The sequence below is a fragment of the Rosa rugosa genome, chromosome 7 (assembly GCF_958449725.1).
Source record: "Rosa rugosa chromosome 7, drRosRugo1.1, whole genome shotgun sequence".
In the NCBI taxonomy this organism is placed as follows: Eukaryota; Viridiplantae; Streptophyta; class Magnoliopsida; order Rosales; family Rosaceae; genus Rosa; species Rosa rugosa.
The window spans coordinates 86,808-110,321 of record NC_084826.1 but is presented as its reverse complement, the minus strand read 5'-3'; the positions used below and the strand labels follow the sequence as shown (position 1 = coordinate 110,321).

The following is a 23,514-nucleotide window of genomic DNA, read 5'->3' as shown; positions in this document are numbered from 1 at the left end:
AAGTTACCTTCACAACATGCTTTCTAAGACTAAAATAGTGGTTTTGCATCCCACATTGAAGAAAATGTAAAGGAGAGGGGTTCCCTTACCTATAAAAGGGACCCCTCCTCCCACTTAAACTCTATCCCATTACATATTTTGTAATCCCTTTGGGCCGCAACCCACAATAGTGCAACACTTCAAGTGGACGTAGTTTCCCGCTAAGGCGGGAAACGAACCACTATACTTCTCGTGTCTCATTTACTCTCTCTCTCTCTCTCTCTATCTCTAACTCTACGTTAATTAGAGTCTTCGGTTTCTAACATTAATAAAAAAAAAACATGAGTTTTGTGGGTTGATGACCATCAACCCTGGGTCTTCATCATTTTTTGGGTCATTTGGGATAAAATGAATATGAATTAATGCTTTTGGGTTATGTTAAAGATGACATAATTGAATTTTATGTTTAAAAAATATAGTTGTCATGATTTGAACACTCAAGAGATCACTTTCAGTGGATTAGACATAGTTCAGTGGAGTAGTCTCGTGGGTATTCAAATCACGATTACTATATTTCTAAAAACATAAGATTCGATTATTTCAGCTTCAACATAACCCATAAGCACTAATTCATACCATAAAATGATGAAGGGTCGTTCCACAAACCTCATGTTTTTTATTTTGTTTTTGTACATATATTCTAAATGTCAATTTTACCCTTACATTAAATTGAAAAATTAACAGAAGTACCAAAGTGTCAAACGAGGTATAAGTTTAGGTATCAAATTGTCCTCTTTTGAAGACTTTGGTACCTAGTGTCCAATTGGCCATACTTCATATACCATAGAAGGAATTTACCCTATATGATACCATGTGTACATTCTCGTTATTCAAATATAATATGTCTCACAGTTCAGGCCACGTCCTAATCATTACGTTTTTCGGTTTCCTGGTTTAGTAGTCGGGTTTACACGTATTTGATTTAATCACTTAACAAGTTAACATATATAGGCTTTCACTTGAATTTGATTTAATTAATATTCAAATTACAAACCACGTGGTGTGGTGTGCTGGTCGAACGGCCTAGTCTGGAACCCCCAAGTCTAGAGTTCGAATCCCAGTTCCATCCCGTGGCCAGCAGATTTGAGGGACCCTTTGGGTTCGTGTGTCTGCGGTGCAGTGGATTAGTCTGGCTTTCACCGCAATGAAGGTGTAGGTGCTGGGATACCACTACATGGGTGTGTGCGTTACTAACCTAACTTCCCGATAAAAAAAAAAAATTTCAAATTACAGAAATTATGAACTAATAATCGCTTAACAGTTTGCTAAAGCAGTTATGCTTGTTTGGACTATTTGGAAAAATTAGAACTCACAATCGTGGGAAGGATCAAGGCACCATCCAAATGAGGCTGTTATGATAGCTATGTGTTGGTTTAATGAGTTTTCATAGGCCAATGTTAAAGAAAAGGCTCCGGGTGTGCAAAGAAGGGGGGTGGAATCCTCCGGCAAATGGGTGGATTAAATGTAACAGTGATGGCTCCTTCATCTCCTCAAGCAGTAGAGATGGTTCAGGGGTGGTATTGCGTGATCATGTAGGCGGATTCAAGGCAGCTACAATGCGGCAGTTAGATAGTGTCTCCATTCCATGCTGAATTAATGACCGCGTTACATGAAGCTATGAAATCGGCTCAGGTATTACCCTTTGATAGAGTTGAATTTGAGACAGATTGCATGCTGCTTGATCAAGCTTTGAATGAAGAGACTACAGATTGTTCTAATATGGGTTTCCTCTTAGAAGATGTAAGAGATCTGCTGAGGGGGACATGCTCATTTTAAGATTATTCATGTTCAACGTGATGCCAATAATATAGCAAATAAATTAGCTAGCTAGTCAAGCTTTGTGTTTTAGTGACAACCAGAATTGGTTTGTAACTGCTCCTGAATTTATAAGGGGTGTCATTCTAAACAAGTAATGTTTCAATGAAATCTTCTTTATTACAGAAAATATATATGGACTTATAAAACGTAAGTTATACAGTACTCTTACGGGCCATATATCATCAAATCGTACATGATTACCAAAACAAGTTCCTATGCCACTAAAACTCCACTGCCTTTATTATTTGCAGTTTTAAGTAGTTATTTTAGCCTCACACTTGGCTATTAGACTATTAGTAATCAAACTCCATCCCGTTTTATCTTTGGCGCCACCTACAGACAATGGAGCAAAAATATAATTATGATTACTCGATGAGGAACGTACTCATTACAGCACTATTTTGATACCAACTGAACCCACTCAATGAGAAAGGAAAAAAATCGAGAATCACTGAAGCATTATTAGAGAAGAGCCACTTTCGTCGCATATAGTTTTGAATGACTAAATTTCAAGGATACGCGACAGCCAGCTAGCTATATATATGTCACCAGTTGGTAAAATCTTTTTTTTGATAAAAACCAGTTGGGTAAATGTTAGTAGACATATACATATGGGGATTGGCTAATCAAACAAAAGAGATCAAGCACGCTTCCCCAAGAATCCTTTTCTTCTGGATTCGGCATGCGGACTCGGCTTTTCTGCTAGAATAATTATGCTATAATGTGCTTGAATTTTACTCACAGCTGTCAGATATAGATTTAAGGGCAAGATGATGCCACATCAAGAAGCATCAAGAAGTCACTTCAAGTTCATCCCTTGCAGTTTTTTTTTCTAGCAAATTATAGTTCTAGCAGAGAAGCCAAATCCTCGGCATGCAGGCCTGAAATCTTGGTGAAGAATTTCCAGGAGCTACCAATAAAATAGGATCCAATATGTTTCTAAGCTTCAATATTGATACTTTTTGTCTTTGGGTCAAGAACCCTTATGAATAACTACCTAAAAAATGAACAAGCTAGTCTTTAAACTAATTAATTAATCAAGTTGCATGCAGGGTGGCGGAAGCAAGGATATTCATATACCTCCACGCTCAGTACTTCGTTTACATGGATATATATGATTGCTACATAAATGTTAAATAATTTAACTATAAAATAATATTTGTATCTATATAGATATTCATGCAAACGAAGATATGAAAGGGTAAGCATGAAGAAGAAAGAACCATACCATTTGTTTGAGAGTTGTATCCATTGAATTCTTGGGAATCATTCTACCAAATCCAGAGGTTTCATTAAGCGGAAACCGAGAATTTGGTCTCTTATTTTTCTCTTCAAGAGTAGCTGCTTTTGATCTTGCACTCATGACTCTCTGGACCATCCTACTCCCCAAAATTTGCCCCCCGTTTCCTGTTTGATTACTTCTTATTCCGTTTGGACTACTGGTATTGATCAAATCGCCTTCACTGACAGTACAGTACTTGATATCCAGCTGCACGCTCCCTTCAACATTACTACTGATTACTTTCCGATCCCTAGAGATGCTTGCTATTGATGAGCATGATTGTGGCCTCCTTGGTTCAGCTGTGCATGCTGATCTCTGCAGGTGAGTACTTACAGGTGCTGCAGCTGATTTGGCCCGAGATGATCGATCCCGTGTAGCGGATATTGAGCGTTGCTCTGTCCTCAGATTAGGTGGTTTCTCGTTAGAAAAGCCAGCTGGAATATTATTTGCTGATCTCACAAGAGGAAGAGGGGACACAACACCACTTCTAGTACTTGTCGTTGTAGGCTTTGTTTTCCGTGTGATGATCATGTCATCATGATCAGCGGTCGATTTGATTACTTTCTGCTGGTTCAAAATTGGTACATCTGTTCTAATTACTGCAGCAACTTTGGTAATTTTTGTTTGATTTGTTGAATTCGATATTAATGTGCTCCGTCTTTGAGCACTCGGCGTGACGGACCTCAGGGGGAGTTTTGATTTTGGGTTTCCAGATTTTGGTCTCCCATTGCTTTGCTCATCTACCGCCTCTGACTTGCAATTGGCAGCTGCAAACTGATATAACGTTGGTTTTCATTAGAACATTTCATCAATTAGCTAGTTATTTGCTCAAAACTCTATACTATATATGAAATGTTCCATGGGAAAAAAGTTCTCCTTTTCACAATTTTCACATTACCACTCTCCTTTTAAGCGTAGTAAATTAAGGTACGAATTATAAAACTCCCTTAAAAAATACCTGACCTAGCCGTCTCTCTGCTAGGGTTTGAGAACCTCTCCTTTGCGGCGGACGCTTCTCTGATTTCCTCTATTGCTCGCCAATAGAGGCCATGGCCATTCTCTGGCTGCTTCTTCTCTCCTTCGTTGCGTTGGGTGACGATGTTCCTGTGGTAGTTTCGAGTTTTAGTGGTGATGGTGGTGTTGGACTCGATGATTTTGCATGGCGGGTGGATCATATGCGGATTGGGTTTCCATGGAGGTCCATGTATGGGGTGTTGTCAAGGCCGAGTGTCGGCGGTGTGGGTTGGGTTTTTTGATCCGATCTCATTGCACGTTCGCTGGCGAAGGATGGCCGATGTGAAGCAAATTGCTCAACAGGGTCTACGGCTCTTGACGGTGGTGCAACGGTTGGAGTTCCTGGTTGTTTTGGTTGGTCCCGGAATCCTATGTTCTGCTCGGGTTGTAGGCCTTCGGTGGCAAGGGTGATTGTGGATGGTTCTAGCTCGTCGGAGGAGCCGGTCTCCTGGCGCCGGCACGGTGATAGTAGATGGGGTTGTTCATGCTACGGAGGCTGGACGGAGGAAGCTACTGGGCTCCCATCTATGGGTTGGGCTGGCTTAGGGCCTGCTGGTCCAGGGAGAGAGTGGAATGGCAGGGCCTTTTGGGCCTTAAACTGGGCTCGTGACACTTTTCGTGTGATTCAAGCTTCGGTGGAGAAGGCATGCAAGAACTCTGAGACACTTCTAGAGGAATTGCGTGCAAATGAAGGTTTTGTGGGGGATGCAAGTGCTGCATCCTCGGATTGCAATGTTTAATTTCCCTATGGGTCGCAAGGTCTAGTCGCTCGGTTGTTACCTTTTAATTTATTTGCTTCTGAGTGTCTAGGTCTTGTTAGAATAAAGGTGCTTATTTGTCCTTAAAAGGTGGGTGTACCCAGGAGTGCGAGGCTCTGTCTTAGTATAGGTCATTTGTATGTCCTAAAGGACGGCTCTTTCTGTCGGCCCCTATGGGGTGTGTCGTTTCTGGTACTGCTTGCTGAATTATAAATCTGACTGACCTCCTTTGATTCAAAAAAATTAAGGTACGAATGAGAGAAAAGTTTTATGTTCAAGCTATACTTTTTAAAGCTATGTAACAGCTTATTCCAAAAACTTTTCCTATATATATTTTTTTTCCCTCCAATCACAAGGGTCATTATTAGACTTTTTTTTTTTTTTTTTTTTTAAAAAAAAAACCCCACCCCACTCCCACCCTTGATGGGGCTCGAACTCCTGACCTCTTATATATGAGACCAAAGCCTTACCACCCCACCAAACACACACACCCTTGATGGGTCATTATTAGACTTGATATTACCACAAATGGACGATCATACAATGTTGGGTTAATTGAAACCTATGAGATTACGCACTAAAACTAAAACTTAATGTTGTCAAAGTTCATCTTCTTCAAAAGCCAAACTAGAAACTACTGTTGCTACATACATACTCATAATAACATTAGCCAAGATGGTCGGGAAGCGGTTTTCCAAGCCTGAGGATCGAATTGGGACAGTTAAACTTCACCAATTAGAAATTAATTATGAAGGGCGTGACAAGACAATATGATTTTTTTAATTAAATATATAAATAGAAATTCCTAAAACCCACTTTTATCTCCTATTACTTTGATTCTATAATAACTGGTAAAAAATTTCCAATAAATTTCACTTAACCGAGAGGTTTCTCTCTCTAGGAAAACCCTAAAGTCCTTTCGGCTGCGAGATCGTTTTCTCGTCCGGTGGCGCCGGACGTCCTGGATGGCTTTGCCGGACCCTACGACGTTTGCTGGCTGCTGCCGGACGGGATGATTGATGGTATTTGTCCTGGGCTCCCATGAATAGGTGCTCAGGCTTGAGGTTTTTGCAGGATGGAGGGCCGGATCGGGGGGACGACACTGCAGCGCGAGGCTGTGTTTGCACGGGTCCGGTGGGCCTCGTCGACAGTGGCGGAAGGTGCTGCAGACGGCGGCATGGGTCGGGGTGCTTAATCGAATGGGTTGGCATCGTGGCGGCATATGGGTCGAGGGGCTTCGTGGTGGCCAGGTTTTCGTGGGCGCTGGATCGACTGGGCGGCTTCACGGTGGCATGGGTCGGGATGAGTGTGGTCGGGCTGATTGTGGCAGCGGAGTCGGGCGGCGCCGCATCAGGGCTGCAGAATGGCTTCCGGGCGGGTCGGAGTTACCTTCTAGGCCTACTTTCTTGCTAGGCCTGAGTTTGGGTTCTTATTTGTTGGGCTGCTTGGCTTTCATTTGGGCTAGGGCTTTGGCCCTTGGTCCAACTCTATGTTTTTAGCTTTATTGTCTAATTACAATAATTTCCTTGTATTAGGATTGTATTAGGAACCTAGTTTTCTAGCGCCTCCGGCGTAGTACCAATGGAGGAAGCCGCTATCTCTACGAATTTGAATGTATAATGAGTAGGTCTATTTCTATGTATCATTGTGGGTACTACCACTATCTTCTTGTCTGTCTATTTAAATGGCAGCGGAACGGTATGTAACGGCCTATTCTGGCTTGTGATGAATGACAATCATTGATCGATTGATTCAAAAATAATAATAACTGGTAAAAAAAAAATTGTTTTCACCGTGTGCATAAATATGGGAAATTGCTAGCTTTTACTAACTAAATTCTATAATATCACGGCTAGGATGTCAGGTCATAATGTGTCACTGAGACTGCTACAACTAAATAAGATATGAAGGGGGGTGTATTGTATATGGAATTAGTGGAACTTTTAAAAAAATCTATGGAATTTGAAAGTCTGGGTGTATTCAATATAGACTTTTAGCAGTCCATGAAAGTCTTGAGGTATTCAATTAAGATTTTTAATGACTTCATGAATTCCACCAAAATCTAGGGGTATTCAATTAGGACTTTTAAAAATGAATAAAAGTACAGAGGTATTCAAAATATCATTCATAGTTATGGAATTAGAAAATCATGGATAATCATGGACTTTGTAGTGTTAACTATACATATAAAACTCCAATCATTTTCCAGCCTCCACACAAAAGATTTGAAAAAGTCTATCAAAGTTCATTCTTAAAAAAAAAAAGTCTATCAAATTCTTCTCTCTGTGCGCGAAGAGGTTGGTCATTCATCATCTCTTTTTCTTGATTTTTTGTCTTTCCTCTAATATTTTATGATATCAACGTTTTTTGATACCCAACATGTTCATTATAGTTGTTGAATGTGATTTTTTTTTTTTCTTTCAATTGTGATACTTCGAACCCTAATAGCAATAAAAATGATTTATGAAACCTTAAAACCCAAATATTGTGGTCTATATATCCTTAAAACCTTGAACAGTGTTGCTATGACATACTGAATTTTATCTTATTAATTATTCTCATTGACTTAAATTTAGGGGTGGGCACCTGAAACCGGAAAACCGAACCCAACCCGGGCCCGTACCGAAAATTGCCGGGACGGGACGGTTTTGAAATTTAATTTTTCACTGTTTGGGCCCGTCCCATCCCGTCCCGTTAAAACGGGACGGGCTTCGGTTTGGCTGACTGGAATCCCTCAAAGTCCCGATCCGTCTCGATGTATTAAAACTCATTTTGTTTCTTTGTTTTTTAGTTTGACACTTTGACCTAGCAGATAACTCTCGACCTCTCGTTCATTCCTCTCGACCTCTCGTTCTGTCGTTCACAATCCACAATATGAGCCAGTGAGACACCGATCAACAATAACCGAGTGAGACACCGATCAATTCACCTCCATCAATTCAGCTCCATCAAGGCACAAGACCGAGTGATCTACAATTCACCTCCATCAATTCGATTGCTCTCCAGCCTCTCCTTTGCACTCCAGCCTCTCCTCCTTTGCTCTCCAGCCTCTCCTTTGCTCTCTTCCATATTTTGGGTTAGATTCTTCAATCTTCAGTCGAAGTCTTGCTTGGACGCTTGGTAAGTTGCTGCTTTGCTGGGTATTCAATTATTCTGGGTTGCTCTTGTTTTGCCGTTTTGGATGATATTGTGTATGGATATTTGCTTTGCTGCTTTCTGTACTAATTTGGCAATTGAATTGTATACGTGTTTAGTTGTATAATTGATTAGTTGCATGGTGTTGGATCGTGGCAGCATTGCAGCAAATAATCCAAATAAATATTTGTTATTCACTTTTGAATTTTTGAACTTGTATCCGGCGTGTTTAGTTGTATAATTGATTAGTTGCATGGTGAACAATGCAGGAATTGGTGGAGTTATAGTTGATGCTTATGGAGTTATAGTTGATGCAGAACTTGTATTCGGCGTTTTTTTTTTCTTTTTTCTTTTCGGGATGTCCCGATCCCGTCCCGGTCCCGTTCGGGTTCGGGATGGTCGGGATCAATTCTCAAAAAGTGCCATAACCGTCTCGTCCCGTCCCGAGTTTTATTTCCGGGTCCGGGACCGGGATCACCACAATTTCGTCCCGTCCCGTCCCATGCCCAGCCCTACTTAAATTTATATTATGGTTCAAAAAAAAAAAAGGTTGAACAATTGAATTTCAATTGATTGATTATAGATCAAGTCATTGACCAATATTTTTATGATATATGTTAATTGGCGAAAACAAAATTGATGAGAATAATTAACCATAAACATAAAGTGATCCATATTGTATCTTTATGTTGTTGGTAGATTAGGAATAAGAACAAACTAGCTAGACAGAGTAACAATTATTCATTTGAGTCAATTACTTTTAGAAGATACTTGAGCATTGAAGAGGCAACAAGTTATTATCTTGTTTTGTGTTTGGGTTGCTTTGGTTTTGTTTTTTTATTTTTTGTACATGCTAGGAAATATATAAGTCATTCATAATGTCATTCATAATAAAGTATATAGATTTTCATGAATCAATAAAAGTTTGTTGCTAAAATCAATTGTTTTAAGAAATCAATAATAGTCTATCTGTTCAAGTAAATCTAGAATATGTGTCTGGCCCAAACTCTAGGTTACTTGACCTAGTTGTAATAGGGTTTAGAATTAGAGATATTCTCGGAAATATTCATAGATATCCGATTAATTGTACGATTAGCTTTCCTTGTAGAACTCTGATTCTATGTCTTGTAATCCTCTATATAAAGAGGCCTATATTATCAATGAAAGCACAACTCAATTCTCTCCCAATTCAGTTTTCCTTAAACACGTTATCAACACGAATCCCTAACCCTAAAACCTAATAGCAAAAACCCTAAATCCGAATACAAAACCTTGAAACCCTTTCGGCCCCGGCGGCCCACCTTGAAGCCTTCCATCCCAGGAGTCCAGAACCGGCTGCGCCACCCCAAGAACCGGCCGGAAACCTATCGAACCGGCCACCAGAAGCTCCAAACCACCCGCAGCAAATATTTCACCGGTTCACCACCTTCCAAACTTCCAATTGCTACCAAATTTTTATAGAAACAGCGTCTCGATCCCACAATCAGGGAACCAGAAATTTTTTTCCCCTGAACCGGCCACTTAGTCCCCGAACTAGCCAAAAGTTCTGGCTGCACCTTGAACCGGCAGAAAAGAAAGAAGAAGAAAAGAAGAAGAACGAGAGAAGAAAGGAAGGCCCGGCCCAGCCCAGAAGAAGAAAGAAGGTCCAGCCCAGAAGAAGAAAGGAACAAGCCCAGAAGCCCAAAGTCAACTCGGCCCAATGACCCACAGCCGCTGCCACGTCAGCAACATCGCCACGTCAGCACCACAGCCACATCAGCGACAGCGCCACCTCATCCTGACACGTCAGCATCAGTGCCACGTCAACCTCCGGTCAACCTTCTGGTCAACGCCGGTCAACCACTTTTCCTGCGACTTTTCGGCCACTTTCTGGCGACTTTTTCCGACCACTTTTTCAGGCCAAATTTTCCAGCGACCTATTTCGAGGTATTTTTTTTCTAAAAGTTCCCGTTTTTTTAGAGTTTTTACATTTAATTTCTCTTCTTTTCCGGGGACTTGCAACCTCCCTTCTTCTACCCCCCTTTCTTTATCATAGGGGAGACCTAATTAAGCCGAACTGTGGGGGTTCGTGCTCACTCCAAGCTTGGAGCTTGTTAAGATCTCTAAACTTAGAGTTTGTAGAGAATTTATGATTGACCACTTACGTCATTGTTTCGATCTAATCCAATACCTCTTGGAATTGAATTTATTGGAAGCGATTACGCTCAGAAATTCCTAATTTCTTGGAAGCGACTACGCTCAGAAATTTTATTTGTTTTCGTGGTAGCCTTTTTTGCTCCGAAACTAACCCTAATTCCTTGTTCTCGTTCAGGATGAGTAACCTGAACAAATTGGACAAAGGGTTGAAGACTACAAATCTGGCTGGGATCAATAGATCGCCAATTCTGTTTAAGTCTTTATTTTTCCAATAGATGTAATAGGCAATTGCCATATACTTTGTGGTAAATGTCATTGGTTTAGTTTTTCTTCACATATGCTCATCCAAAATGAGTATGATGTCTAGGAAGGTTTTGAGATAAGTGGTACTTAAGCGAGCTTTGCTCCACCGACATCTCTCTACTCACCTAGTCATATTTATTTTGGAGTTACCGAAAGAAGTCAAACGACTACCTTTGTTTTGCATTAGCTAGCATTTGGATTAGATTCTCCTAATGGTTAAGAGACAATGATGTACTATGTTGGCTTATGAATAAAATTTCGAGTTCTTTTCATTATGACTCCATTTTGATTCTGAGCATATTACTTTGTGACTACGATGGCTGGGCCATCAGTATTAATTCAAGGACATGGAATAGCCCAAGTTCTACTTGCCAAATGGCACCTTGATTACTGTCACAGAAACTATCTACGCTCCTAGGGAAAATCGCACCTATGAATAGCCAACGAATTCCATGCGAAAACGTATGTAGAGAACGGAAATGAGTTCCTTTGCAATGCCTCTAACGATTGCGAACAAATGCGCATCTTAGAGAAGTTTATGTATCTCTCTAGTGGACTCTATGTCACTATTCGAGCTAATAATCTAATAAAAGTTATGAGAGAAGATCTCTTGGATTTAGACACATATTGGCTTTGTTACGACAGGATAGATCATCCTAGTCATGATATGATGATCCGTCTACAAAAGACTTCACACGGACATCCATTCTCTCGAGCGAAATGAAGCATGAATCAAAAGTTGATTCTTGGACTAAGTGTGATGGCGCCCCAGGTGATGCTGCAATCACCAACTTGCTTCAAATAGCGTTTCTGACGCTCAGGCCCAACCAAAATCCTCATCGGTTGCTTCTAAAGCCTCTCGCTCGTTTTACAAAGCACGTTCCTTAAGAAAATTAGGACTGAGACCGTCCTATGCAAAGGATATAAAAATACTCATTATGTTCTTACATAGAATCCATAGGGATTCTGTGGACTAGTTCAACCAACTTGCGGACGTTTAAATATCTCATGATGTTGGTTGACACGCAAACACGCTGGTCACGTGTTATGCCATTGTCCACTTATAATGCTGCTTTTGCTACACTCCAAGCACATATCATATGACAATGGGCTCACTCCCCGGATCATCATATTCTGTCAATTGGACTTGACGATGCTAGAGAGTTTACATCGAAGACTTTCGATGGTTATTGCAATAGGACTGATGTTGGACATCATATTCCCATGATCACACCCAAATGGTCTCGCGGAAACGACTACGATGGTAGTCCGGACATTGGTAATGCGCACCAACCTCCTTATATCCGCTTGGGGTGATGCAATATCGCATGCAGCTATGCTAATTCGTCTACGACCCACTGCCACTCAATCTACCTCTGCGTTACAGCTAGTGACTGGGTACAAATATCGTACTTACGCACATTTGAGTGAGCCATTTATGTGTCAATTGCGCCGTCACAGCGCTCTATAATGGGTTCTTAAAGACGAATGGGCAACTACGTTGGATTTGGGACTCCAACAATCGTCCGCCACTTAATGCCCTTGCAAGGCGATCTCCTTACCGCTAGATTTGCGGGTTGTCACTTTGATGAGACAGTCTTCCCGTCATTAGGGGTAGATAAGAACACGGATGTTCAGCAGGAACGACAGGAATTGTCGTGACCTGTCCCCACTATGTCTCATCTTGATCTCTGTTAAAGTGACGAGATCACACATCTGCTGCAAATATGCCTGCAAGGAAGGACGTCCTTACGAGAGGACGTAGCGCCACCCTACACGGAAGTAGGCATGGCACCAACGCCAAAGAGAGTGGCACTCAGGCGTTATAGGCCATGGCCCCAGCTAGGATGCGTGGAAGGCCCGTGGGTTCGAATGATACTTTGGCACAACTCAATCCTTGGATCATCGACACTCAAAATCCATCTCATGAGAATCTTCCGGGTTATGGTTACCGTTGGGGGACGCCTAAACGTCAGAACCTATTCCTGAGAATATAGAGCTCTATGAAAATTACACTAGTGTACATGAGACATGGGATAGAAACTCCATCATAATTGATGATGTAGTTGCGCATGAGTTTGTTGAGTCCGATGATATCGAACCACGTTCCGTTGAGGAATGAATGCCAACGTAGAGAAATTTGGCCTAAATGGAAAGATGTGATCCAGGTTAAGTTGAATTCTCTAACGAAGAGGAAGGTTTTTCGAGCCGGTGATGCCAACACCTCCTAAACATAAAACCTATTGACTAATGGGTCTTCGTTAGAAAGCGTGATGAGAAAAAGAGGTGGCAATCTCGCCTTATGGCACAAGGTTTCTCACAAAACGCCCTGGAATCGACTACGATGAGACATATTCTCTCGTAATAGATGTCATTGCACTCCACTACCCTGTCAGTTTGGTAGTTTCCAAATAACTGAACATGCAGCTTACAAATGTGCTCAACACGTATCTCTATGGGGATCTAGATACGGAATATACATGAAGGTTCATGATGGACTTCATTTACCCAAGTCAAGTGGCTCTAGACCACGGAGCGCGTTTGCAATAAGATTGAAACGCTCACTAAAGTGACTACTTGATTGGGAAGGGATATACCCGCGCGTTTTCATAACAAGTTTCGGATTCTATCACGGTTCATATTGGACATGATCTTCATTGGAAGCCCTTAAAGAGTTAAGGGAAACCGCTGAACACTTGAAATCCGATTTTGAGATGAAGGATTTTGGGAGAACACGATTATGTCTCGGTTTGGAACTTGAGCATCGTGTTGATAGATGCTTAGGCATTTTGACAAGGTCAAACCTTTAAGTACCCCCATGATCGTCCGTAGTCTTGATCCAGAAAAGGATCCTCTTCGTCTGAAGGATGATGATGAAGATGTGCTAGAGGCAGAAGTGTCTTACTTGAGTACAATAGGCGCATTATTGTACTTAGCTCAATGCACAAGACCGGACATCTCATTTGCCATGAACTTGTTAGCTAGATATAGCTCTGCGCCAAAGCGACGCCATTGGATGAATTGGTGTAAAAGATATCTTTCGGTACTTGAGATGTACGATTGATATGGGTTTGTTCTATCCCTATAGAGAGACGATGGATTCGAACCCATCACACACCAGGAACGCCGCCAACTCTGGCCTGTGTCCACTATCCCCATCCCAAAACGATAAGCGTTTTGGAAGGTTTTGCTGATGTTGGGTATCTCTCTGACCCACACAAAAGTCATTCTCAAACTGGTTAAGTGTTCACCATGGGTAAAGACCATGATATCTTGGAGGTCTACATAACAGACCCTAGTCGCTATATTTTCGAACAATGCAGAGATCATTGCTCTTCACGAAGTGGTTCGTAAATGTATATGGATTGGATCCATAATTACACATGTTCGAAAAATTGTGGTTTGAAGTCTACCACAGATGAGCCTGCGAGCATTTAGGATAATGCTGCTTGTTTTGAACAAATGAAGCAAGGCTACATAAAAAATGACAACACCAAGGATAATCAGCAACAACAGACTCTCCTCAAGGACAGTATGGCAGACTTACTCACTAAGTCATTGCCTAAATTCCACTTTCGAGGAACATGTTGGTAGCATCGTTTGCGGAAGTTATCCGAACTCCCATGACCGTAGTCATCAGGGGGAGATGCAGACATTAGGGGGAAATGTCTACATGTATGGTCTCGAAACGTGAAGGGTGTGTTGTGCTCTTTTTCCCCTTCGACCGAGGTTATTTTTGTCCTACATGGTTTTTGTTACTCGGTAAGGTTTTTAATGAGGCAACGAGAGGAGCACCATATTTGGGCGACACAAGGGGGAGTGTTCAAGTAAATCCAGAATATGTGTCTGGCCCAAACTCTAGGTTACTTGACGTAGTTGTAATAGAGTTTAGAATTAGAGATATTCTCGGAAATATTCATAGATATCCGATTAATTGTACGATTATCTTTCCTTGTAGAACTCTGATTCTATGTCTTGTAATCCTCTATATAAGGAGGCCTCTATTATCAATGAAAGCACAACTCAATTCTCGCCCAATTCATTTTTCCTTAAACACTATCAACTTTTTAAAGAGTCTGTGGAGTTTTCTAAAGGTCTTTCATTTAAAAAAAGTCTGCACAAATCCAAATACAATACACCCCCAGAAATTGCAAGTTTTGGAACATAAACTACCAAGTCAAACAAAAATGTATAAATCTAAAATGCAAAAAAAAAAAAAAAAAATTATGTGACCATAAAAAAATATATAAAAAAAAAACTGTAAAGTTGTATTCACTTACGTACCCGTGAAAGAGGTTGGAGAATTGGTATTTCCCGTTGAATAATGAGTTCAGGGCTATTTGCGTCCATTTCTAAAGAGGGAAAAAGAGGAGTTGCCGGCGGTGTTTTTAACCTTAATGTATGTAAAAGTGAATTAATTAGTTGTTTATATATACACGCGCGCGCATATATATATATATATATATATATATATATATATATATATATATATATATATATATATATATATATTAAAAAGAAATTCGTATAAGGAAGAAGCACAATTATAGCTGACACTGGCATCCTCATAGGCATGCTTGCTAGTCGCTTAAGGTAAAGAAAATCAATAGTAATTTTCACATGAAGCTAAGGGCTGAACTAATTAAGCTTGGTTTACTACACTTTCCTAGCATACTATATGTCATGAAAATGTTAATGACAATCAAACTACGCTTTGTACTCTATATTGTGGAATAGAACTATAAAATTAACCTGTTAACATCATAATATGAAACTAATCACACTATAATCTTTTTCTTTTCTTTTTTCTTTTTTTTGAGTAAAGAGGTCATCCCATTTCATAATTCAGTACACAGTACAATAATGACACATCCCTAAGGTTCGACAGAAAGAGCCGTTACACAGAGTACTCCAACACAACCTATTCCTAAAAGAATAAACCACCTAGCACACTCTCAGTACAACCACATTTTAGACTTCACGCCTTAAACAAAGGAAACTAGAGCTCTGAAGAAAAATTAAAAAAGACAACAAAACTTCTATTCCCCTTGAAATCTTTTCGATAAAAGAAAAAAGAGAAAAATTATCATTTTCCCCTTAGACAAGGGAATAATGACAAAAACTAAAATTAAAATTAAAATCTTAAATATATGATGGGCCAAAAGCAGCCAAGCCCACCACCACAGTCCAACCCAAACAATTAGAAACCCTAGCCCATTAATTGGGGTAGCAGGGATTCCATAGTTGGTGAAGCAACTTCCATCCAGCCGTCGTGATCACCGCTGGTCAAACCACCACAGACGGATAAAACATTGTGTACGTCAAATGTTTGATCATAATTCATATATATATTTCTGGCCTAAAACATGGAAATTATTTGTTCTAAAAGTCTAATTTAGTATCGACTAATCCAATTCCATGTTTTGTAGAAAATCTTGACAAGAGGAGAAAAAAGTAAAATTTTGCGAATTTTCCATGCACCACCACATTTGGAGGCACAAGTATTTCGTGTAGCAATTCTAGAAAAAAAAGAAGTTTAAGTGGAGCAACGAAGGCATTAACCATGAAGTATTGATGCAAAGAACTAAGTTTGATTACTCATTTGGCCGGAAATCACAAGGGAATTCCACGGAAATCGTTGTGCAAAATAGTTGCTGGAAAGCAGAAAACTGCAGTTCAGAATCAGCTTATGGGGAATAGTTTTGGAGAGCTTTTCTTGCAATCCTCCAAGTAGACTCTTGCATAAAGGGCTAGCATTCCTTAAAGACATGATGTTGTAGTAGAACATGAGCCTAAGAGCTGGTCAGAAATGCCATCAAAGCAACTGAAATTAACACTCAAAGTAGGCTTCCCGAGAAGGCAGAAACTGTCAGCTTTTCACGAAGCTTTTTCGGAGATCTTTTCCGGCGACTTACTTGGAGTTTTTATTGAAGTTTGTTGATCATTCTAGAAGACATGATGTCATAGAGTATGTAGGAGTCGACAACCATCCAGAAACATGGGAATAGCAAGTCAAACCTAATCCAAGAAGGAAGCTTCAGAAGTAGAAAACAAATCCTAGTCAAATAAGGGTAACTTGGCCGAGAATCCTTTTTGGACAGGTTTGTTGTGCATTTTTGGAAGGTTTATGATGCTAAAATTATCAAGGAGAATCCTAGAAGAATCCTCCAAGATTATGGCAAGATTAATCCATCATATTATCATTTGGATAATAAGCATTCCCATGTACTCTCTCCCATGCTTGTCACATTGACTTTGGTGACCCAAAACCACCCCAACACTCTTCATTTTCATGTTTCTCATGCATAATAAAGAGAGCTAGTTGCTCCTCTCTTCTCTTAAGTCATTTTTTTCTACTCTACACTTTAATAGCTCATCACTACTTTTCTCTTTTTACTCCATCTGTTCCATACATTTTTCCCTTGTTTTTGGGATCTATTACCAGTCTCATACTCCACATCTATGCTTCTTACAATGCTTGAGCTGCTCCCTTTTTCTTCCATTCATCATTTTACTTCTCTCTCTCTTCTTTATATAAGCATGCATCCCTTCATTACACTCTTAAGACCATCACCCATATACCACTCCATTACATCTTTTTCTCTCCATATTCTCTACAATCCATTATCATCTCCTCCACAAAACCTCCATCACCACCACCATCAATCCATAGCATCTATTACCACCACCACCAATTTCATCATCTTTTCCATCTACCCATTCTATTTCATATACATAAAGCTTCACCCATGCTTGAGCTGCTCCCTTTTTCTTCCATTCATCATTTTACTTCTCTCTCTCTTCTCTATATAAGCATGCATCCCTTCATTACACTCTTAAGACCATCACCCATATACCACTACATTACATCTTTTTCTCCCCATATTCTCTACAATCCATTATCATCTCCTCCACAAAACCTCCATCACCACCACCATCAATCCATAACATCTATTACCACCACCACCAATTTCATCATCTTTTCCATCTACCCATTCTATTTCATATACATAAAGCTTCACCACTTGATCATTTCTGCATCTGATATTCCATCATCAATCTTTGAACAAGAAGGAGATGAGTCTAGCATCATTTGAGGAATCACCATCACCATGACAAAACCTCTATGAGTTCATCTACACCATCCTCAATTTGATCATCACTAATTACTTCTCTATCCATACTTTTTAGCTAGTTTGATGTTCATAAACATGTTGGAGCTTATGTGTTTGACTATGAGTGAGTAGTTAGTTTGTTAGGGCTAGCTAGAGTTGAAAGCCCTAGCCAATCTTGTATGACATTGATGTAAATATTATATTTGATGCACTTTCCTTTAGCACCTTTAACATGCTAGTTCAAGAGTTGAATGTTTATGCTTAAACTTAATCAATTTGGGTATGAATATTTATCATGACATGAGAAACAATTAGGGCTTCATTAACCTTGGTTGTTTGAAGCATGATAGCATATCATATGTGCATGTTAGGGTTGTGAACTACAATCACTTAGAGATAAGCTTGGTTGGTCTACATAATATCTTTATCTCCAAGCTTTATGCACTTAGGTTAATGTTGGATCATAATTCATATACATATTTGTGCCCTAAAACATGGAAATTACTTGTTCTAAAGTCCAATTTAATGTTGACTAATCCAATTCCATTATTCCCCTAATCTTGTACTTTTGCTTAACCTTTGTGTTTATTTATATATATTTATTATGTTTTTCTTATCATGCTAGGAAATGATGGAGAAGTATGGAAATGCACTAAAAAGTCAACCTTAATGGGCACATTTTCCTATTCCGGCTAGAAGAAAGCAAGCTAGACAAGGAAGGAGGAGCTTCAGCCTGACCAAATGAACTTCAAATGAGTTGAAACTTTCAAGATCTATTCTAGACATCCTAAGGATCATTTCTTATGAAGAGTGCAAGAGCTAGTTCGGAGTGGAAAGCCTTCAAAAGATTGGTCCAAAATTCTGACTAAAAGACGAAAACGGCAAAACAGGACCTGTATGGATTCCGGCAGCATTTCCGGCCAAACCACAATGAACTAAACTCTGAAATTTTACCCGGATGATCTAAACTTATTAAGGAATATTTGGTATGAAGAATTTGAAGGCTAATTCCAAAGTCTCGGTGGAGATTCAATTGAAGGAAGCTTCAGAGACGTATCCTAGTCAAAACATGGCAGTTTTACCTAGAACATTCTTTGGCCGGATTTCTTGTGCATTTTTGGAAGGTCTATGATACTGAAATTATCAAGGAGAGCCCTAGATGAATCCTACAAGACTATGGCAAGATTAATCCATCATATTATCTTTTGGATAATAGGCATCCCTTGCACACTTTCTCTCCCATGCTTGTCTCCTTGACTTTGGTGAGCCAAAACCACTCCAACACTCCTTTTATTTTCATGTTTCACATGGACAACAAAGAGAGCAGCTGCTCCTCTCTTTTCCTAAGTCATTTTTTTCTACACTACACTCTCATAGCTCATCATAACTTCACCCTTTTTACTCCATCTCTTCCATACCTATTTCACTTGTTTTTAGGATCTATTACCACTCTCATACTCCACCTCCATGCTTCTTACAATGCTAGAGCTGCTCCCTTTTGCTTCCATTCATCATTTTACTCATTTGTCTCTTCTCTATATAAGCATCCCTTCATTACACTCTTGAGGCATCACCCATTACATCTTCTTTCTCTTTTCATCTCCTTCATAAAACCTCCATATCCACCTCCCAAAATCCAAACTCATAATATTCATACTCCCCTTACTACTCCATCTCCTCCATCACCACCACCACAACTACCATCTTCCACCACCATAAACTCTATCACCACCACCACAAACTCCATCACTACCACTCAAAATTAGCCAAAGAAGCATCATATCTTCATCACCATTCCATTCATCATCAACATCAACAAGTTCATAATCCATTCATTCCACCATCAAGGAGGATCTAAGGGCATTGAAGGAGGAAAACCATGGAGGAGCTAGTCATCAATTTGTCAAGCTTCAACTAGTTTACTCTTTCCTTAAACTCCTTAATTTTCCTTGATGTATTTTAGATTTGGTGTTAATTTGTATGAATATGAGTGAGTAGTTACTTTGTTGGGGCTAGGGTTGAAAGCCCTAGCCAATCTTGTATGGATTGATGCTATAATATGATGTTATGCAATTTTCTTTAACATGCCTACATGCTAGTTCAAGAGTTGAATGCATATGCTTAGACTTTACCACTTTGAGTATGTGTGTTTGCTATGTCATGATATAATGTTTAGAGATTGGTAACCTTTTAATGTTAAAGCATGAAAGCACACTAGGTGTGCATGTAGGGGTTGTGAATTACAATCACTTAGAGATAAGCTTGGTTGGTTTGCATGATTTCTTCATCTCCAAACTTTATGCACTTAGGGTAATGCACTAGATATCTAACCGGATTGAAATGCATGACTTAAGTAGTTAAATACTACACCCGAGAGGGGTTGCTTGATATCACAAAAGGAGCATGTCCCTTGTCATACCCGAGAGGGATGCAAGGAGAGAAATTGGTTAATTAATTTAGCATCATTCATATTGAAATGCATCAATACTTGCAAGGGAGATTAGTGGTAGACAATCTAAATCCTAACTTTCATCTATTTGATCACTAGTTTAGTTTAGAATAATTTAGTTTACATTTGAGCATCTAGTTGTTTTCAATTCAAAACTATCTTCAAAAACCAAAATCAAATCACTACTCCATATTGCACATACTCACCATGAACCTAGATTTCCTTGTGAATTTATGTTTGTGATTGTACATTTGCATATTCTAGCTATCCTTAGGTTCATACCCTAGCTAGTGAAAGGAATCCAATCCTCGTGGGTTCAACAAGCTTTCTTAAATCCATATACTATTACATGTACCTCTTATAGTGGAGGGTGACTATTAGGCTAACAGTTAATGCATTAGATATTTAACCGGATTGAAATGCATGACTTAAGTAGTTAAGTACTACACCCGAGAGGGGTTGCTTGATATCATCAAATGAGCATGTCCCTTGTAATACCCGAGAGGGATGCAAGGAGAAAAATTGGCTAATTAAAATGACATCATTCACTATAGAAGCATTATTGTTTGCAAGAGATGCTAAATGTGAAAACCTTGAGTCCTAACTCTCATCCATTTCATTATATCTAATTTAGCTGAGCCTAGTTTACATTTCAAGTATGCATTTAGTTGTTTCCAAATCAAATCATCTCCAAAACCAAAATCAAACCACTACCTCATCTTGCATATAATCACCATGAACATTGGTTCACTTGTGAGCCATTGTTTGTGATTTGTACATTTGCATATTCATCTAGCGTCCTTTAGGTTTTCCTTAGCTAGAGTGGGTTTTCCAATCTCTTGGGTACGATATCCCTACTCATAATCCCCTATACTATAACTTGGCCCTTATACTTGAGGGTGACTATTTGGCTAACATCAAACACAATCAACCAGACCACCATGGCTACCACCACCAAGGTGGATGCCAAGCAAGGAATTCTAGAACCTGACCAAACCCTAGTCGGAGGCTGAGGAGGCCCAGCTTCGACAAACTCCACCTTAACATTACCACCACCGACACCATCACAGTCACCATTTACAGCTTCACCACTGCCCTAGCCTTGGTAATAACACCGCAAACTTTTTTATCAGCATCATTAAGCCTCTAAAACCCCGTGAACCAACAATCAACAGAGAAGTCAAATAGACCAAACTCCAAACCACCACTACCATTTGGGCCAAAATCACCTCAATCGACAGAGAAAAAAAAAACCCCCCGCAACCCAACATCGCCCAAACTGCCACGGCCAACGTTGTTGGCCCAAGGAGCTCCGCCACCCTTCACAAGAACAAGGGAAGGCCAACAATGCCTCCCACCCATCGCTGCACAACTCCTATCCAATTGCCACCACCTAACTTCAGAACATGCACACAGAGCCACACCACCACCATCACTAATCTCGACAAACACAGAAAAGAAAAATAGGCTAAGGCCAGTTATGGCGATAGCCATAAGGTTTGAGAATTTTGTCGAGGACAGGAAGCTAAAGAGCAACCCTAGCAGAGCAGCTAGGTCAGAGATACCTTTTAACCCTCCTACACTCTATAATCTAATAAACCTAATTAGACTAAAACTAATAGCCAATTTAATCTACCGAGACAGTATTCAGTGCATCTAACATGCACTTGCACAAACAGGAATAGACAGTTGGATAACATTAAATATATTTTTTGGTTATTCTTTTTATTAATGTCAATAAATATCAACAGCTGATCTGTTAGATCCGTTGATTCACTTACACCGTCGGTGCATAAAAGATTTTTTCTTAATCTACCATATCCAACTCAAAACCAATAATAAAAGATAAAAAAAACATAATAGCAAGCCCCAAACCTCTAAATCCTAAACTTTAAACCCAATCCTAAAAAAAGTAGCAAAAGTTTTGGTTTTGAAGTCTAGGGTTTTAAATTTTGGGATTTGAGGTTTAGGGTTAAACAAAATTGAGTTTGATATAATTACTATAGGATGATTAAGTTGCATATTAATTTTGACCGAACCTAAATCATGAAATGAATCTAAAGATTTAGAGTGTTGATTTCATATTATGAAAGAGCACTACTCATATATTATGATTCCATAAGTTCTATATAATTTATTGGTGAGTTTTGGGTTATTGGTTATTTGGAATAATTAACACTACATCCATAGTTTAAATACACTGTCAATGAAGATTGGTAGCATGAGGGACAAAAAACCAATCTTTTGGGCTTACACAATTTTCAAGGCTTCAAAATATACACATGGACAACTTAACCCGCCCTGAAGTATTATTGCATTGAAACTAATTGACAATTGATGAAATTGACCCAAATGCCCTTCTTATAAAGATTCATATATACTCTCAACAATACGTCACCATTTCCATATTTGTTTTTTCTGGTTAATCTTAGTCTCACTTTTTCACTCTTGCACCTATAGTAAGAAAACAACCTAAACAATTTGATGCTATCATATTAACTATTTTCAGACATCATTATGAAAGTTGCTCGAGAATAACAATTTACGACTCCAGTAAGAGTAGGTACCATCTAGGAACCATTTTATATCATGGTATAAGGATTGAGGTTAAAATATTAACATATTATAGACGGGACAGTAATTGATTATGTAAACGAAAACAGATAAATTAACTTAGGGGCCGGGGAAGTGGGTGAAAGGCGAGTTACCAATCATAATCATTCTTCTCGTTTTCAGCAAGAAATTCAAATCCAGATCCCTTCTTGGCAGATGCAATTCTGTAGAGCTGATAGTTTCCTGTATATTGGAGGCAAGGTGTATAGTTGAATTGATATTCCAGGCAATTAATCAAAGGGAGGCCGGCAGAAGCAAGCACATAATATATATATATAATTAATATAAATATGAAAATGAAAGCACGTCGCGGGTATACCATTTGGCTCAAACTCTTCAGAAACAGGCTGGAGGAGGGTGACAGTATGGCGTTCTTTTTCGCGCTTGTGCAATTCCCGGAAGAGAATAAGATCTTCCTGATCAGGATGATCTGTCTCCTGTTTGATCCGTCCATTATTAGTAAATGGCATCCCGGGGACTCTCCTCCTGCAGCTTGTATTCTTCATGGGCTATAGCTAGTTACTAGACTATTAGTTAATATTAGCGCGCTAGCTGCAAACTTAATTATAAACAAACAGTCTGTTGCTTTTGCATATATTTGCAATGTCCGATCGATCCTAGAGCGATCGAAGAAGAAAGAGGTAATTAGAAAGATGGAAAAGCAGAAGCATGCTTGGGAGTTTATATCCAAATTATATGCTATGGCCTGCCGCTTGGATTGCCCCGTGGAAACTTAGCCGGCAGTTTCAGAATATCATGCCCAACGCCAATGGACAAAACAAAAGTCTCTTCTCAAAAAAAAAAAAAAAAAAAAAAAAAAAGTCGCTTATTGACTTGCAGCTTGCAAGATGA

The 23,514-nt window shown here is 39.5% G+C and overlaps 1 protein-coding gene across 1 annotated transcript; it reads right to left on the bottom strand.

Annotated features, from left to right (window-relative positions):
* Positions 1 to 1,918: 1,918 nt before the first annotated feature.
* On the bottom strand, positions 1,919 to 23,483 carry LOC133720037 (uncharacterized). The gene is made up of 5 exons (XM_062146233.1): positions 22,982 to 23,483; positions 22,758 to 22,845; positions 14,770 to 14,878; positions 3,086 to 3,913; positions 1,919 to 2,190 (listed from the first exon to the last, which is right to left on the bottom strand). The coding sequence occupies exons 1-5, from the start codon at positions 23,166 to 23,168 to the stop codon at positions 2,158 to 2,160; spliced, it is 1,245 nt and encodes a 414-aa protein (XP_062002217.1). The 5' UTR covers positions 23,169 to 23,483; the 3' UTR covers positions 1,919 to 2,157.
* Between the last annotated feature and the right edge of the window lie 31 nt (positions 23,484 to 23,514).

Coding starts and splice junctions, on each gene's coding strand:
- LOC133720037 (XM_062146233.1), bottom strand. CDS start 23,168: ATGAAGAATACAAGCTGCAGGAGGAGAGTCCCCGGGATGCCATTTACT. Junction 22,846..22,981: donor TGAAGAGTTTGAGCCAAATG/GTATACCCGCGA, acceptor TCCAATATACAG/GAAACTATCAGCTCTACAGA. Junction 3,914..14,769: donor TTCTCCAACCTCTTTCACGG/GTACGTAAGTGA, acceptor ACGTTATATCAG/TTTGCAGCTGCCAATTGCAA.